We start from the raw sequence: 14,852 nt of genomic DNA on the forward strand, positions 1-14,852 counted from the left end.
ATATGTGCACATTTCCAACTCCCAGTCAGTCCCACTAAATAAAAAGAATCAAGAAAATAAAGGAAAATAAAAAATATTCAAGAGAGAGGCCAAACCAGATATCAAGCCAAAAAATACACTGAAGCCAGGATGCTGAATAGGGAGGAGGAGCCATGATCGGCTGCCACGTGGTCCTGTTATGGATAGGAAAACGTGACGACTGGGCCCTTGCTGTTAAGACTGAAGGGAACCGACCATTCAGAATCCGTGCACAAGCCTAGTCACCACTGTATGATACCCACACACCCCTTTTCTGGGGGTTTCAAAATGGGGTTTCCCCCTTTTCTTGCATAATAGTTGCACTCTTGAATCACTTGCCCAGGTGAGTGAATCAAGGATGTGACTAAGTGGGCGAGACTTCTGTGATCTGCAGCACCTGAAGCTAAACAAGCTTGTGGATTCCTGATATTGCAATCCTAGCAAATTCATTCTGGCTGTGAACCAGAGACTTTACTTCTCTAGGAAATGAAAACTTTGTAGCTCCCTAATTTTTGGATGCAAAATGCTATTGGCACAGAACAGGTGTGTCTAAGCATATTTATCCAAATTTTTGTGTTCATACCTATCTTGTCACCTTATTGTGAAAACAGCTTTTCTCTTTGGATAATATGAACTCATGTGGCTTCATGTGGACCCAGTATTTTTGTTCACGTGTATCTTTCAGACATATGGTAGATGACATGTTAAGTGCAGATGATGTCAGTTGTAGCAGTTCCCAAGTCAGTGCAAAATCAGAGAAAAATATGGCAGATTTTGATGGAGAAGAATCTGGCTGTGAAGAAGAACTGGTACAGATTAATTCACATGCTGAACTGACATCTCATCTTCAGCAGCACCTTCCAAATCTTGCTTCTATTTATCATGAGCATCTGAGCCAAGGTAAGAGCTAGTAAAGGGAAGGACACAATAGTGTTTTGTTTCATCCAGGCAGCACATTAAAAGTGGAACCAGGCAGGACCCAGTGGAATGGTCTGTATCGAGATATACTGTAGTCATAAGATTTATTTTGCTGTGTAGTGACTGAACTGTCAACTTCCATTTGGTTTAGTTGCATCATCATCTCATGAGAATGCCAGCCTCATTCATTCTTTAGAGGGCCCACTCTCTGCCTTCAGTGACTGCAGCCTTCTAACACAGAAATAAGAGATGGGAAGTGTTTCCTTCCCATGTCAAGGAAAATGACATTTATTGAGTCTTTAAGTGCTGAGACACGAACAGAGTTACTAAAATATATTGGTGCTTCAAAGAATAATATCACAAATGTTTCTACTGTGTGTGTGTGTTTAAAATGAGTTGTCAGAGGCTTTCATGGCCGTAATCGCTGGGTTACTGTGAGTTTTCCAGGCTGTATGGCCATGTTTCAGAAACATTCTCTTGTGACGTTTCCCCCGCATCTATGACAAGCATCCTCAGAGATCAAGGGGTCCCCTCAACCTCTGACGATGCCTGTCATCGATGTGAGTAAAGCATCAGGAGAGAATGCTTCTTGAGCATGGCTATACAGTCCAGAAAACTTACAGCAATTCACTGTTTTAAATGCTTTTGGGAAAAGAAGTGCTATAAAAGAGACAGTAGGTAAGGCAAGCAAAATCCAATCATCCTTGAGCATTATTTTCCTGGTTTGAAATCCTGCTGGAGTAGAGTATTGTACAGCTGATTGAAACAGTAAAGCTTAAATCTCTCTTGAATATGCATTATCAGTCTGTCGGTGTTTTGACAAAGCACAGTTTCTCATATTCTCCTTCCTTGGAAATACAATATTCAGTTGCAAGAGAGGGCTTTTTCAGTGTTAGTGCATCACCCAGCGAAAAATCATTTAGAAAACTTCCCAAGTTCCAACTGTAATGTTTTGACACTAAGCAAGGCTAATTTGTTTCCCAAGGAATTTTAGTTCAGGTCTTTTCTGTGAACTACTTCATTTTGGAGATAATGATGATTGACTAGAATCCTAGAGACTTTGTGGGTCATCCAGTCAAACTCCCTGCCAAGAAGTAGGAAAATCACATTCAAAGCACCTTTGAATTCCTAAAAAAGAGGGATTACATTTTAAAATCTGTTTTAAGATTTTAAAAAACCCATAAAGGCAAATAATAAACAATTGAGGCTGTGGAGGAGTTGACTGACCCTTTTATAGCTTATTAATTTCTGTACCATCCTGACTAGCTATAAGAAATAAGTTGTGACATCCAAGCAGTAGTTTTTATTGGACATTTGGGTAAAAACATTCTGTTCTTATAACCTTGAAGCTTTTTATGCAGTATGATTAATAAGGCTCTTAAGTAGTGTGTTTTATTTTTGATGTCTTTTGGAAATGAAGTGACAGGTCTACTCATAGTATTGGGCACCACAGACCAGGATTGTGTATTCCGAGCATGTCTGTCCTGTAAAATAAATTTGCGGTCACAATGTTTGGGGATTATTTCAAGTAAATGTATATAGCTGTCTAATGTGTCTAGAACAGTCATGGGTGGGGTGGGCCTTGGAGGGGGTGGGGGTCCGGGAGAGGGAGGGGCAGGGCTCGGCTCGCCCTATCCTTATGCCCGGAGGAAGGAGGGACATGGGGCGACTGCCCAGATTTCCTCTCTCTCCCCCCCCCCCCCCCCCGATCCCCATCCTCCTCCCCTGATCTTCAGGCTGTCCTCTTAGCATTATGCAGGGAGGAAGGTGAGACAGGTGGTGGTTGAGAGTGCTCCAGAGGGTTCTCAGCCACCACGTGCCTTCCTTGAGCTGTCCTTCCAGCATAAAGATGGGGCCGCTCACACCGTCCTTATGGCGGGAGTGGGTCAAGACACACCGTGACTGAGAGCGCTCCAGAGGGCTTTCAACTGCTACGTGCCTTCCTTCCTCGTTGTTCTGGCATAAGGACATGGTGGGCCGCCGTTTCCTTCTGACAAGAGAACAGTAAAAATGAGGAGGGCTTGAGACAAGCACCCAGGGGGACTTAGTTTGCCCATGCCTGGCTCAGAAAGAAGCATTATTTAATCTTCAGTTAATGTCTGAAGCCCACCGGTGGCTGAGCTGCTGAACTTGCTAACCAAAATATCGCTTCGAATATCGGGCGCAGGGTGAGCTCCCATATTTAGCCCCAGCTTCTGCCAACCTAGCAGTTTGAAAACATGCAAATGTGAGTAAATCAATAGATACCACTCCAGCAGGACGGTAATGGCGCTCCATGCAATCATGCTGGCCACATGGCCTTTGAAGGCGTCTACAGACAACGCAGACTTTTTGACTTAGAAATGGAGATGAGCACCACCTCCCAGAGTCAGACAAGATTAGACTTAATGTCAAGGAAACCTTTACCATTTTAAATGTCTGAGGAGTGGTTCGTGATTATGCCTCCAGAGTTAATCAGTGGTTTTATTATACCTTTTGGTACATTCAGTAATTCAGAAAAAAAATATAATTTTAAATAATCTTGCCAGATGGAGGTTTTTGCAACCATGAAGTGCTTGGCTAAGTGAATTACTTTCAAATCTTAATCAGGTGACTTTGATAACTTTACTAGCGAATTCAATAGGTCTGCTTTTAAAAATTGCAATGCAGCTGTACATTGTACATCTACATTCATTATAAAGAACAGTATCAAGAAATGAAATGGAAAAATTCATATCATTTCCATACCATATTAGCAAATGATAAAAAAGTTGTTTTATCAGCCTTCAGCTGTCTGATTTCAGTAAAAAAAAAAAGGATTGATTTTGCATGTTTCTGTATTTGATCCCCCGTGGTCTCCATAGGTGAATTGTTTCAATGTGGAGGGTTGTGTGTTCAGAAATGATTAACAAGCTGTTCATGGACAAAAGTCCATTCAAATCGGGATACAAGTTCCATATTTTTAATAACACCTATCTTTTGCTCAGGGCCAGCAGTTCATAAGCACCAGTACAACAGCAACGCAGTGACAGATATTAACTTGGATAATGTTTGTAAGAAGGGCAATACCCTTTTGTGGGATCTGGTCCAGGATGAAGATGCAGTAAGTTGGATATTACACCAGAAAATCTGCCAGAGAAATTGTTATAATAATTGTCAATAACTTTTCTCTTACTTGCCCTAGATTCACCTCTCGGAAGGTTTGATAAACGAAGCAGAGAAGCTTTTGTGTTCCTTAGTATGTTGGTTTACTGATAGGCAAATTCGGATGAGGTTCATTGAAGGCTGTCTTGAAAATTTGGCAAATAACAGGTAAATGAGTTTGAGTTGAACTTCACTGGTTTCAGTTTGTGTATGTTTGTAGAATTGGTATTAACTTACACTCTCTTTTTTCTGAAAGCATGTTTATGATATGTAGTACAAAGACTCTAGGGCAGGCATGGGCAAACTTTGACCCTCCAAGTGTTTGGACTTCAACTCCCACAATTCCTAACAGCCAATAGGCTGTTAGGAATTGTGGGAGTTGAAGTCCAAAACACTTGGAGGGTCAAAGTTTGCCCATGCCTGTGCTAGAGTGTTTGGGGCATCTAGTATCCTCAGGGAGTAGAAACTACTCACTTGCTACTAGTGTTTGTTGACATTTGTGCCTTCCTAATCAAAGAGCAAAGGAGTCTGTAAAGAAAGATCAAGAATGCCTGAATGGAGTTGAACTCTTGTTCTCTGCCACTGTGGCTAAATCTACTCAAACACATTAAGTGGCCTTGGCTTGTATTGACCTCAATTAGCTCCATGTGTCATGTAGACACCAGGAAGCTCATTCCCCCTCTTCGAAGTTAAGTGTGTAGATGTGCCCTGTATGTCTCGTTTACACTGCTGGCGCTGCGCTTTGTGAATTGCAGCCTTGCAGCCCATTTAAAAGACTGCAATTTCAGAGTTCAGAGGAATGTGGAATTTACACAGAATAATGTCAACTAACCAGTCAGAAAGCAACAAGTGTCAGGTACTACTTTAATTGCAGCCAGCTTCACCCTGGAAATTAAAGCCCTAAACGGTTCGGTTCGGGCCCCGCCTATCTCCACAATCGCATCTCCTTCTATGAACCGGCACGAGCTCTAAGATCTTCCGGTGAGGCCCTCCTCTCGGTCCCACTACCATCTCAAGCGTGGTTGGTGAGGACGAGAGAGAGGGCCTTCTCAGTGGTGGCTCCCCGCCTCTGGAATGCCCTTCCAAGGGAAATAAGACAGGCCCCATCTCTCCCCTCCTTTCGTAAGAGCTTGAAGACCTGGTGGTTTCAACAAGCTTTTGAAAATGACCAGTTCTAACTCAGCCATACACATTGTCGAATATGGCCTTATACTTCCTACCAATTACCCAGATTCTTTCCTCTAATCGGCCCCGAAATGAACAGCCACAGACCTGTACCCAATATTATTGTTGCCTGCCATAGCATTGCACTTAATTTCCGGGCCTCCTAGAATTTTTGGGCTTGCACAAATCTTGGCCCAGCCTTTTAAGTTTTTAAATTGCCTTGAACAAGCAGGATTACTTTTAATATATGTGTTTTATGGCAACAATTTTTATGCTATATTTTGTTTCGTTCATCTTATGCTTATGTTGTTTTTACTTTGTATGTTTTGTGATGTTACCTGGGAACCGCTCTGAGTCCCCTATCCAGAACTTATGGCATCATTCCAGAAGTTGCATGTGATGTCTATAGACAGAGATTTGCAGGATTTTTCGGAGGCAACATGAGTGCAGTATTTTTCCGAATGAAGCAGAGAGTGTTTGAGGACTGGGACATCTGTAGGGATACCAAGGTGCTTGTTTATAAAACTATTGTCCTTCCATTCCTGCTATACGCCTGCGAGACGTGGACTATCTACAGACGTCACATGCAACTCCTAGAATGATTTCATCAGCGTTGCCTCTGAAAAATATCGTAATTAAATAAATCTTGTCACAGTGGGGGAAGATCCCATTTTTGTGGCTCCCCTCCACCCCTCACTCCTTTTATCTTCTAGATCAGGGGTCCCCAAACTTTTCGAACAGAGGGCCAGGTCACAGTCCTTCAAACTATTGGACGGCCAGATTATAATTTGAAAAAAATGAACGAATTCCTATGAACACTGCACATATCTTATTTGTAGTGCAAAAAAAATATAAAAACAATACAATAATTAAAATGAAGAACAGTTTTAACAAATATAAACTTATTAGTATTTCAATGGGAAGTGTGGGCCTGCTTTTGGCTGATGAGATAAGATTTTTGTTGTGGTTGTTGTTGTGTGCTTTCAAGTCGTTTCAGACTTTGGTTGACCCCGAGCAAGGGCCGGGTAAGTGACCTTGGAGGGTCGTATCCGGCCCTCAGGCCTTAGTTTGAGGACCCCTGTTCTAGACTAAATTCGTCTTATTTCTCACTTCTTTATTTTCTTTTTTGCCATTTAATTGCTCCTCATTCTGGAACAGCCTTCCAAATCCATAAAGAAGCTTGCCTTAACTGGCTGGCTGTTTATGGTAGCAGAGGAAATGACACATTCTCTGAATGGCAGCAAATAGCAATCCATTCTCTGGAGGAGCAACCCACCATCTGCTGGGTTATTCCTTGTGTGCCACCATATGTAGCAGGAGTTCCAGCCCAAAGTTCTTTCCGTTACTACTGTTAACTCTTCAGCCTTAGTTTTAAAGTTTCCTGTCAAGCCAACCCAGATGTGCTTTTGTGGCCTTTGCGTTCTGAAATAAAATTTAAATAAAGTATGCACAGAAGCATTAAAGGCCACCAGAGGAAAAATCAAATACTGTGAAACCAATCTCAGCCACAGATTTTTCATTAAATCAAAGTTTTCAGGAGGCGACAGACCTGCATGCTTCTGGGAATAGAAATGGCAAAGTTTTTAAAGGAATACATATTACAGCTAGCGATAGTGTTTTGGAAGATTTGTTAAATATGTCTTCAAGACAACTAAAATCCAAACCAATTGAGGCCAAAAAAAAATATATCAAAATCTAATAAGCCTACAGATGGTTCAAAGGTTGGACTTTTGAAAGCTGATAAAAATTTTAAATGGGGTGAAATTGAAGAAATTGGAGTTGCCATTTGAGAAAGAATCAGGAACTCTGGCAAAGCAAGAGGAAGAAACACCAACTGTTGCTTCAAATTGCCATGTTGGGAACGGATGCTTCACAGCGGGAGGTAGAGCTGAGTTGCTGCGTAGCCAAGCAACAAGAATAAGAAGCTGGAATCAATCAAGCGTGAGGTGTGATTGACAGCTCAGCTGTAACCAAGGAAACGAAGCTTGCAGAGCAGTGGCAGAACAGAGATAGTTGCCCTCTTTCCTCAATTACTTAAGGCACACAATTAGTGGAGGAAACGTTGCATGTTCAACAACATGCCTCCAGCTCAATAAATTCAAATGCAACGAATGTGCAAGACCTGCTAATGGAGTCACTCAGTAAGGAATTGAATAAGACAAACACTATGATTCTATGAATTCCCATTTTATACCACCTGTAGGATTAGAGGGAGGTCTAATGAATTTGAACACCTGCAATACAATGAATTGGTGTAATCAAACAAATACAGGTTGAACATCCCTTTTCTGAAATTGCAAAATCCAAAATATTCCAAAGTCACCCATGTGGTTAAATGAGATAATGGCACCTTTGCTTTCTGAATGTTCACTGCGCACAAACTGCTTCAAAAAATAATGTTAAAATTACCTTTAGGTTATGTGCATAAGATGTATATGAAGCATAAATGAATTTTGTGTCTAGACTTGGGTCCCATTTTCAAAATACCTCATTATGTACGTCTATGTATATATTCCAAAATCCGAAAATAAAATCCAAAACACTTCTGGTCCCAAGCATTTTGGATAAGGGGTTCTCAGCCTGCATAACTAATTTATTGCAAGGACTAAAATAAATGAATTTGTTCCTTAATTATTTCAACTTGATAAGTTGCAGATAATTATTCTAGGAGTGATAAGAAGGAAGAGACTAGTGAGAGTCCAACAAAAGCAAACAAGGCAAGGGGAGAGGAGAAAACAAAGTTGGGATTCTTGGAAATTAAAAGAATGGCACAGTTTCAGATTCAATGGCAGACTTTCGGCTAGAAATGTCTGAAGGGGGAAAAGAGAAGATTTTAATGAAAATGAAGACTGAAGAGAGTGATTTGGAAAGAAAAATACTTTCTATGTTACTTAAAGTGAAAATTTTAAGGATATGTTAAAAGCGGTTTGCAAACATTAGATTTTGAGGAGGTTAGAATAAGTTGGCGCAGTGGGTTAAACCACTGAGCTGCTGAACTTGCTGACCAAAAGGTCAGCAGTTTGAATTTGGGGAGCGGAGTGAGCTCCTGCTGTTAGCCCCAGCTTCTTCCAAGCTAGCAGTTCGAAAACATGCAAATGTGAGTAGATCACTAAGTACTGCTCCGGTGAGAAGGTAACGGCACTCCATGCAGTCATGCCGACCACATGACTTGGAGGTGTCTATGGACAATGCCAGCTCTTCAGCTTAGAAATGGAGATGAGCACCACATTCCAGATCAAAGAAGCCTTGGCTGCCCTGAGTCTGGAAGCAGGACTCTTGAAGATAGAATTATTTGGAGGCCTCCCATTCATGAGGCTGCTTTAATTCAAAGTCAACTTGGCAAATAACAACAATACAGAAGGCTTTGGAATGAAACTAATGTGAAACTAGGAGTCATAGCTGCAAGAACTGTGGATTAGAACTCCTATGTTTGCTGGCACAAGGGAAATAACACAACTGTTTATTGATTGCTCCTCCTTCACAGTATGTACCAAGCCCTAATTATTACATATATATTGATCTATTTGATTTTCACAGTAATGTTGCTCTATTATGAACAGGCTGCTTGCTAGGCAATGGCTTCAGCGAATTTTCAGGGAATTTTCTGCAGCATGCCCATATCCCAGTGGCTTGTGTTCCAGGAACTCATGTGTCCCAAGTACACAGAAACATGCAATAAAATAACTAGGTCCATGAAAGTTACTTGTGTTGTAAAAGTGGTTGATGGTAAATTTTAATTTACAGGTTGAATATTTAAAAGCATTGCACTTGTACTTCAAGAATTTAAATTTACAACCATGTCTTTTTTTCCCTTTTTTCTCCTTTTTTTTTCCTTTTCTCAGATCAGTTGTAGTTTCTCTTCGCCTTCTTCCAAAGTTATTTGGTACATTTCAACAATTTGGGAGCAGTTATGACACACATTGGATAACAATGTAAGTACAACATATCACAATGAATCAGAAGTGGGCTTTTGTTTTAGGACTGGAATTTCGATTTTGACTCTTGTCTATTTTTACTGTTACGAAAGTACAGGTGTATAGATTATTTAAGCCTCATCCTTTCTCAGTATTTCAAAGCTGTTTTACATTTGCTCCCTCTTGGCCATTTCTTCCAATTCTTAGCAGAATAATAATAATAATAATAATAATAATTATTATTATTATTATTATTATTATTATTATTGGAAATTGAAGAGAAACAACAAAACGCCCATGAAATGCCATATAACACCAGTGCTGCGGCATCTACACTGGCTCCCAATTGAGTATCGTGGTTTGTATAAGATGCTGGTCCTGACCTTTAAAACTTTATATGGCCAGGGTCCATTGTATCTTAGAGACCGTCTCTCCTTCTACCATCATCGGAGGTCGCCACACCATCCCAACGCGATTTGCTCTATATACTGGGTCCTAGGGAAGTGCACTTGGAAAGCACCAGGCACAGATGGACCTTCTTTGTTTCTGCCCCTGCCTTATGGAATTCCTTGCTGCCCTATTTGAAAGCCATGCGCGACTTGGGGCGTTTTGTCTTGGCGCTTAAGACCTGGCTTTTTACTGGAGCATTTGACTCATGTTAATTTTAATATTTGTATGTATGTGTTTTATCCTGTATAATTTCTGCAATGTAAATCTCCTGGAGCATCTCGGATGGAGGGCGATTAATAAGTAATTAAAGATGATGTTGATGAAAAGCCGACAAGATATGAGGATTTAAAGCTCGAACTGCAAAGACTCTGGCAGAAGCCAGTAAATGTGGTTCCAGTGGTGATCGGCACACTGGGTGCAGTGCCTAAGACCTTAACCTGCACTTAAAAACAATAAGTGCTGACAAAATTACCATCTCTCAGCTGCAAAAGGCCACCCTACTCAGATCTGCATGCATTATTCGCCAATACATCATACAGTCCTAGACACTTGAGAAGTATCCGTGTGTGATTCAATACAACAACCAGCATAGTGATCTTGTTTGCTGTATACTAATCTTGTTGTGTTTCAAATAATAATAATAATAATTTATTTATTTCTTGCCTTTACTTGTGGTTCGCGGCAGGTTTAAAATAATTATCTTTCTAGGTTTTTACTTCCATTGTCTTAAATGAACCAGCTGTTTGTAGCTCAGATAATACATGCTTTCCAAGCTCATCCTTAACTATATATTGGTTAATTGATATTCTGTCTGGCATTAACTTTGTGTAATGGTGGGGTTGCCTTTTTATGTGAGGCAGGAGGTTATGCTGTAGAGCAGTGTTTCTCAACGTGTGGATCCCAAGATGTTTTGGACTTCAACTCTCAGAAATCTTAACAGCTGGTAAGCTGGCTGAGATTTCTGGGAGTTGTAGGCCAAAACACCTGGGGACCCACAAGTTGAGATCCACTGCTGTAGTGTCCCACATCAAGTGGTTTTTGCTGAAAAGTCAAACTAAATATGCCAAACAGTTACTGGATGGCAGTAGTAATGAGGAGTGACACATGCAGAGGGTCTCTCGGAAACAACAGTAGTGGCACTATAGCTAACTCCAAAGGAGCCAATCATGTGCAGAAGAAGGCAGTGGTAACCCACTCCTGAAGCCTTTTACTTTGAAAACCCTAAGACAAGGCAATCCAAAATGCAACAATAGAAAGTGCAGGAAGATGAGACTCCCAGGTTAGAAGATACACAATGAGCTGATGGTGAAAAGCAGAGGACTGTGTCTAATGACATAGCGATGACTGTGTCAGATGACAAGCAGCACTGTGTCTCATGACACAGCTGGACTCAAGCCAAAGGATTTTCAGCGGTTGATGTGTGGAGAGGTGAAAGAAAAGTCTAAAGTTGCACAGCATTTGTACAGTATCTGTTAGGGTTTCGTTCTCGGATCCCTTGTAGATACCAAAATCCATGGGTGCTCAAGTCCCATTGTATACAATGACATAGTAAAATAGTATCATCTATATAAAATGGCAATTCTGTAAACACGTATTAATAACAAATTATGTTGAGGACGGTTTGGGGCCCACCTACCTTCGTGGCCGTATCTCCCTCGTGAACCTGCCCGATCGCTCCAATCTTCAGGGGAGGCTCTCCTTTTGCCCCTGCCATTATCTCAGGCCCACCTTGTGGGAACAAGGGAGAGAGCTTTCTCCTCAGTGGCCCCCCGACTTTGGAATACATTGCCCGGTGAGATTAGGCGAGCCCCCACTTTAGAAAGTTTCAAGAAGAATCTCAAAACCTGGCTCTTCCGTTGTGCTTTTGGTGATTAACCATACAATCTGATATTGCTGCTACCCCTCAATGTTTGCCCTTAGAGTACTCCTCCTCCTCCTTTCCTGTACGAAGACCTGTCTTGACCTCACTTCCAAAGATTTTCTCCTTCACAAATAATCTGCTCCATCCCTATCTCACCCCATGTTTTTAGTTTTTAGCTTTAGTATTTTATTCTGTACATGTGGCCTGCTCACTGTCACAATTTCTGTGTTATGATTGATTTTAATTTTATATTGTTTGCTGTATTTTTATGTTTCATGTAATTTATCATGTTATTGTGTGTGTTTTGACATCATTTATTATATTGTGTTGTTGGGCTTGGCTTCATGTAAGCCGCCCCGAGTTCCCATTGGGGAGATGGTAGCGAGGTATAAATAAAGTTAATGATGATGATTATTATTGATTTAATTCTCTGGGATTCTTTTTGTATTGAATTTCTTAGAACGTTTTAACATTAAACACTGTCAAGCTATGCCTCGCTAAGGAAAGAATTTGTTGTAATGAGGTTCGGCAAAGAAACCAACTCAGGATCAAACCTCTCATTCCATTGATGCTCTGTGCTCTAATGAAAGGAGGAATTATCCATACTTAATGCTAATGCTGCAGAAGTATGGGCAGACTTTGAGCTGGGAATTTCAAATGCTTTAGTTAACGGGGAGAAATATGTTTTGAGTTTATAAACACTGTTAAGTCATTCAAGTTGATTTGAAGTAATATGTTTGTGTCTCAAATTGAAACAGGTGGGCTGAGAAGGAACTCAATATGATGAAGCTTTTCTTTGATAACTTGGTATACTACATTCAGGCTGTAAGAGAAGGACGGCACAAACATGCATTGTAAGTATGTAATTGAAATCCTTTGTCAATTTGTGAGTTGGGACTAAATCCAGTTTCTGATCTGAATTATGATGTCTATGCTCCGCCAGTGTACTTTGAAGTGATAAACAACAACTTGCTATCCATTCAAGGTATATTCTGGTCTGAGTGCAAGTGCAGGAATAATTGGGCTCACACAGAAATGGGGAACCAACTTGGATTGGATCCCTCCTTATGCAAATCTCTAAAAGTACAACTACTTACATAACTCTCCAAGTTATTTAAGTTTAGTGGCTGGTTACTGGAAGTTGGATATAAATTCCAAGTATTTTTATTCTTGTTTCTCCCCCATTTACCAAAATTTTGCACGTTTTTTTATGCTTACTTGCCATTTTTATTTATGAGTAAAAAAGGATATTCTTTTCCCAAAATACGTTACAAAACAGGCTAATTGTGGGTTGCCCCCCCCCCCCCCCGAACTGGCACATTATTAAATAGAGGTACCTTAAAAAACTGTGCTGAAAGCTTATGTACCCTTTCATTTCTAATGCCATCCCCACTAACATGTTAATCCTTCCAGCAGCAAATATATGTCTCTCTGTGAATGTTGATCTTTCTTGTATGTTGTTTGCTGAGTGGGAATTTTGTCTACTGGTGTCTATAACAACATAGTGGTCTATGCACTAATGGGCAAAAGCACAAGGGTTTTGTTACTGTTCCGGAACACAACCGTTCCGGCCCATCTTACCTGTCCAAACGTATCTCCCGCTATGAACCATCTCAGAGATCAAGACAGTCTGGGGAGGCCTTGCTCTCTGTCCCGACCCTTCACAGGCGCGATTGGTGGGAACGAGAGACAGGGTCTTCTCAGTGGTAGCCCCTCTGCTGTGGAACTCCCTCCCCAGCGATGTTAGATCAGACCCCTCCCTCCTGACCTTCGGGAGTGAAAATGTGGCTTTGTGATCAAGCCTTCGGAGAAGAACTACGGTGTAATAGATGGACTGGAATTATGTGCAATGACTACCAGGCTATGATTATGGATAGAGTAGTTATCTTAATTGTATATTGTTGTTAATGCATTTAATCTTTAAGCCGCCTTGAGTCCCCTTTGGGGTCAAGAAAGGCAGAATATAAATACAGTAAATAAATAAATGCTGAACATTGTAGGGCAGCTTCATTGATAGATTGATTAAGAGACTGCTATTGTATATTTTGGTGAGTGAAAGAGAATAAGGAAAGAAGAATAGAAAATGTGTTTGAAAGTAGCCTAATAAGGAATTTATCTGTGATGGCATGTGGAAGTAAAATTTAAATATTTCTTATAGTTTGTAAGTATTTGCGTGTCTACCCACCTATGAATATTTTGTGCTAGTTTAGAATTCCATGAACGATTTATGTACTAAATGAAATTTCTCACTTCTGTTCTTTGAGTAGCAGTGCAGCCCTCCCCTGGTTTACTGTTCGAAAAATAGATTTTCATACTTTTATATTTTAGGAGAAAAAAACAGAAGCCCCAGATGCCTAGCTTAACAGTTGTTTCAATTCCTTGTTTGCCACCTGTAATGACAATTGCAAATTCGAAGTCCATATGAGAATATATAAATTAAATGAATACTAATTTAGTAAATAATTTCAATTTTTTTAAAAAAGGCTTAATTAATTGCATTTTATAAAATGAAGAAAATATGTAGCTATTTGTTAAAGATAAAAGTTTCCCCTGACATTAAGTCTAGTCATGTCCGACTCTGGGGGGTGGTGCTCATCTCCATTTCTAAGCCAAAGAACCGCCAGTATGACTGCCTGGAGCACTGTTACCTTCTCGCAGAAGCGGTACCTATTGATCTACTCACATTTGCATGCTTTCGAACTGCTAGGTTGGCAGAAGCTGGGGCTAACAGCAGGAGCTCACCCCACTCCTCACCCCACTCCTCAGATTCAAACCTTTCGGTCAGCAATTTCAGCAGCTCAGTGGTTTAACCCACTGCTCTACCAGGGGGTATAAAAATAGTTAAATGAGACCTTTTGAGATAAGAGCTGTATCCGGTAATTCTAATATGCAATCTTTCATTCACTTATTTATTAATTCCATAACTTGAAATATTGAAATATTTTTCTAACGTATTGTGAGTGTAGGACAGTCCCCACAATTTCAACAGTTGAATACTTTGATTTTAAATTGGCAAAAAAATGAGTAAAGGAGTATGAACTTATTTTGGAGGATAAGCAATGGAAAGAAAAATAGTAATAATTTGTAATAAACTGAAATAATCTGTCATTGTCATAACAGGTACAGCCACAGCGCAGAAGTTCAGGTGCGCCTCCAATTTTTGACATGTGTTTTTTCAACCCTGGGATCACCAGATCACTTTAGTAAGTTCTCATTAATTCTTTCAACTAAAATTTTGTTTGGTTATTGATATTGTATGATAGTCATAAAATATATAGCAATATAGTAAAACCTTGTAAGTGGAGAGGGAGAAGAATATTGTGTGATCTTCATCACACAACCTTCTTCCTCTCCACTTACAAGGTTTTACTATATATTTTTAGCCACTTAAAATATGTTTTAGC

The 14,852-nt window shown here is 40.3% G+C and overlaps 1 protein-coding gene across 1 annotated transcript in view; it reads left to right on the top strand.

Moving 5' to 3' along the window:
• USP34 (ubiquitin specific peptidase 34) overlaps positions 1 to 14,852 on the top strand; it is a 180,741-nt gene that overhangs the window by 75,311 nt on the left and 90,578 nt on the right. Inside the window, exons 16-21 of the mRNA XM_067462788.1 lie at positions 704 to 918; positions 3,903 to 4,018; positions 4,100 to 4,227; positions 9,066 to 9,155; positions 12,207 to 12,302; positions 14,569 to 14,651. Coding sequence (XP_067318889.1) covers positions 704 to 918; positions 3,903 to 4,018; positions 4,100 to 4,227; positions 9,066 to 9,155; positions 12,207 to 12,302; positions 14,569 to 14,651 — 728 coding nt within the window. The remainder of the gene's footprint in view (positions 1 to 703; positions 919 to 3,902; positions 4,019 to 4,099; positions 4,228 to 9,065; positions 9,156 to 12,206; positions 12,303 to 14,568; positions 14,652 to 14,852) is intronic.

Source organism: Anolis sagrei, chromosome 1 (assembly GCF_037176765.1).
Source record: "Anolis sagrei isolate rAnoSag1 chromosome 1, rAnoSag1.mat, whole genome shotgun sequence".
Taxonomy (NCBI): domain Eukaryota; kingdom Metazoa; phylum Chordata; class Lepidosauria; order Squamata; family Dactyloidae; genus Anolis; species Anolis sagrei.